We start from the raw sequence: 3,405 nt of genomic DNA, 5'->3' as shown, positions 1-3,405 counted from the left end.
TAGACTTTCAGTTGTTCAAGTGAGTTGACTCCCAACCATTTTTTTTCGGTTGTACAGTTGGTGAATTCTATGTTCTTATGGGTTTTTCCTGATTCTTGAATTAGAGCAACATAAACAAGCGATAGTAATTGATGTAAAACGAAGTTGTAAAACTAATTCCTTTGAAATGAATTTTCTGTTTTTTGGGGTGTGCCTCAGCAGTATTGCCGTTTTGATAGCAATTCAAGCCATTTCAAGCGATTTGACACGATATGGTTGTTTAAGAAATCCTTTTCTTACCTTCTTTTAGTCATGTACTTTATATAATATATACTTATATATTTTTAGAACTCATCAACAAATTTGGCTTGAGCTTAGAATTTTTGAATTTTATCTTAGCAACTGATTTTTTTTCTTTTTTTTGGCAGTTGCTACGGTGCCCGATGGCTTAAAGGCATGAGAATTACTGAAGGGAAGACCACACGATGTGGGTCTCATATTGATAGAAGTGGATCTGCCTTCAATATCTGGGTTTCCACTGCTAACACTGATTATGGAGCATGAAGTTTGCAAAAACATTCCTGTTATAAGTATGTTTACTTAAATTAGGTGCTTGTGCAGGTCTCAAGCAGTGGTTGGGCTGAAGGTGAATGTAAGGGAAAAGCCGGTTGGTTCCCATTTAACTATGTGGAAAGGCGAGAACGCTTGCGACCAAGGTGGCTGAAGTCTTCTGAGGTTACCCAGTACTGGAGCTTTTCTTACCTTTGTTTTTATCAGAAATTTTCGTCTCTTCTGTTGGTAATCTAGTGGTAATCTTGGAGTTGGATTTGACTTGTCTTGTTAATTGGTTTTATTTGAATGAGCCGCAAATACATATGTGAATGTGGCTACGTAGTTGTGAATGGTGTAACTAGTCTTTGTTTTGTTTATATGTTAAATGGTGGAAGTTTTAGTTGAGTTTGGTAATTATTTTGATAGTGGATCACTTTCTTACAGGTTAAACAGTGGAGATGACTTTTTTGTGGAAGCATTTTGTCAAGATGGAAGGATTTACTTCACCATTGCACTTAGACATTTTGGAGATGACTTCTCTGTTTTCTTTATTTGTTTTGAATGTTAAGGTTTTGGACACTGTATGAATTATGTTGTACACGTAATTTTATTGACAGCTTGGTAGATACTGATAACAATTGATATGTTGAATGTTTTTATGTTTTAATTTGAATGTTCCTATTTAGATATATCACATATTTCGGAATTACCATTTATTTAAATGAATTCAAAAGGATATCAATAATAATTTTAAAAAGTTACAACAGTATGAACATAATAAGGAAAAAAAGTTATTAATCTGTATCGTAACTATGCTAAAGAGCTGTAAGAGGATGAAAATAACTTTTCTTACACGCTATAATACTTCAATTCTATAGCGTTTTTTATAACTCTCCTAAAACGCTATGTTTTCTTAGGATCTATAATAGCGCCCGCTGTCCTAGCGCTCTAAAAAGCGCTATTGATAGTGATTAATAGCATTTTTCGTCAATTACGAAAGGCCTTTTGTGGTGTAGTGTATATTTGGTCTACCGTTGTCAATAAAGATTATTTAGCTGTAACCGTCGGATTTAATATATAATACTATTTTAAATGTAATTGATGAATTTAGATTAAGAGATAAAGTAATGGCTATAACATTAGATAATAGTAGTGCTAATATAAAAGCAATTGAGTTCTTTGAAAATGATTTAAGTTTATTCGGTGACTGTACTATTTTTCACCAACGTTGTGCATGTCACGTAATTAATTTAATTGTTAAATCCGGTTTAAAAGAAATGGGTAATCACATTAAAAGAATTAGAGATAGTCTTGTATTGATTCAAGATAGTAACCAAAGACAAGAAGATTGGTTTAGGTTCTTACAAGCATTAAAGTTAGTGGAACATATTACCCAACATCACCTTTAGCTTTAGGATAACTTTTACGAATTAGTATTTTATTTAGCGAATATATGGAGGACCCAATCCTAGCAGTTTCTATCCATTCTATAGAAAAAAAAATTCAAAAAATATTAGTCTAAGTTGCCTTTGTTGTATGGTTTAGGTACTATTTTTTATCCTAGATTAAAATTAGAAGGTTTAGAAAGTGGTTTAGAAAACTTAGGTGAATTTTTAGGCATCAATTGTTCGGACCAATATCCAATAATAAAGGAAAAAATATATTCGATCTATAGTAAATATGATATTAGGTTTAGAGTACCTCTTAGAGTACAGGAACCGCAACAACAAGACGAAAACCTGCATTCATTCTTGAATATTTTCGGGTTGAAGAAGAAGAAGAAGACAACTCAAACTGAAGCTGGGAGTGAATCTTTGTCAACAAGTGGCAGTGGCAGCGGGGGGGGGAGCTTCAACGAGCTTATGGCGTACCTCAGTGAAGGCTTAGTAGTCGACGGTACGGCAGAATTAATTGACTTAGTTCAATGGTGGAGGGCACGGGCATTAACTTGGCCAATCCTAACTCAATTGGCAATGCATATATTTTCGATCCTAATCTCTACTATTTCATCCGAACAAGCCTTCAGTACGACAGGAAGAATACTTGAGGAACGCCGGAATGCATTGCAAAGGGATATTGTTGATGCTTTAGTTTGCATTAAGGATTGGGATCGGGCCGATCAACGTCTACAAGATACAATTTCACCGGTAAACCAAGAATATTGCATGTAGTGGAGGTGTTTTGTGCGTGGAATGGGCGTGGGAATCATACACTAAAGGATTACATAATCTATTTGCCATAATTGGAGAGTGTTGGACAGATTTCACTTGCCATTTCTGATCCAACAAATTGCGTGGAGGAGGCTGCTAAAATTGCAGCCCTTAGTTGGCGAATTGAATGGTCAAAATTGCCTTACAAAGAAGTTTCTATGTTTTAGCCTTGTTGACTTTCCTTAATTTGGAAAATGGTGTGTTTTGTAAAAGTTTAAATTTTTTTTTTTTTTTTTTTTTTTTTTTTTTTTTTAGTGCTAGGCAGGCAAGAATTTAATTGTCATAGGAAAAGTCTTTTTTGTTTGGTGGCTGATATATGAAATCGGCAAGAACAACTTGGATTATTTGACTTTTGAAATTACAACTCTTGTGAGGTTTTTGCTTCCTCTTTGGTTCTTCATTCAACTTCCGAACTAATTAAGGTTGTCACCTTGTGGCGTTCAAACTATAGTTAATGTTCTTGATTCATATAATCATAGGGTGGAGTTCTTTTTTTTTCTTTGCAACTTTAGTTCTTGTTTGATAATCAACGGGTCGGGTTCTTTATAACTTCGGTTCTTGGTTGATAAACATCAAGTTAAAGTTTGTTCATTCCATTACAATTCTGATTTTTAGTTCCTTGGGCAATTTTTCCACGGCAAGTCCGTTGTGGATCGCAGTACTA

The 3,405-nt window shown here is 34.4% G+C and overlaps 1 protein-coding gene across 4 annotated transcripts; it reads left to right on the top strand.

Moving 5' to 3' along the window:
• The first annotated feature begins 369 nt into the window (after window positions 1-369).
• LOC112094376 lies at window positions 370-1,149 on the top strand. Of its 4 annotated transcripts, none has more exons than XM_024175061.1 (3): window positions 370-510; window positions 601-695; window positions 976-1,149. In XM_024175061.1, the coding sequence occupies exons 1-3, from the start codon at window positions 436-438 to the stop codon at window positions 1,097-1,099; spliced, it is 294 nt and encodes a 97-aa protein (XP_024030829.1). In that variant the 5' UTR covers window positions 370-435; the 3' UTR covers window positions 1,100-1,149. The 4 variants fall into 4 exon arrangements, 2 of the variants coding, with proteins under 2 accessions (XP_024030829.1, XP_024030828.1); XR_002903499.1 differs by having other exon boundaries at window positions 371-510; window positions 601-788; XM_024175060.1 differs by having other exon boundaries at window positions 371-510; window positions 601-722.
• The last annotated feature ends 2,256 nt before the right edge of the window (window positions 1,150-3,405 follow it).

The sequence above is a fragment of the Morus notabilis genome, unplaced genomic scaffold (assembly GCF_000414095.1).
Source record: "Morus notabilis unplaced genomic scaffold, ASM41409v2 Scaffold448, whole genome shotgun sequence".
In the NCBI taxonomy this organism is placed as follows: Eukaryota; Viridiplantae; Streptophyta; class Magnoliopsida; order Rosales; family Moraceae; genus Morus; species Morus notabilis.
The sequence above is the reverse complement of the archived record's forward strand: the minus strand, read 5'-3'. Positions and strand labels throughout refer to the sequence as shown.

Excerpts from the sequence above, each read along its gene's own strand:
- LOC112094376 (XM_024175060.1), top strand. The coding sequence starts at position 436 with ATGAGAATTACTGAAGGGAAGACCACACGATGTGGGTCTCATATTGAT. Across the intron at positions 511-600 it reads GATCTGCCTTCAATATCTGG|GTCTCAAGCAGTGGTTGGGC; the intron begins GTTTCCACTGCT and ends GTGCTTGTGCAG. Across the intron at positions 723-975 it reads AAGTCTTCTGAGGTTACCCA|GTTAAACAGTGGAGATGACT; the intron begins GTACTGGAGCTT and ends ACTTTCTTACAG.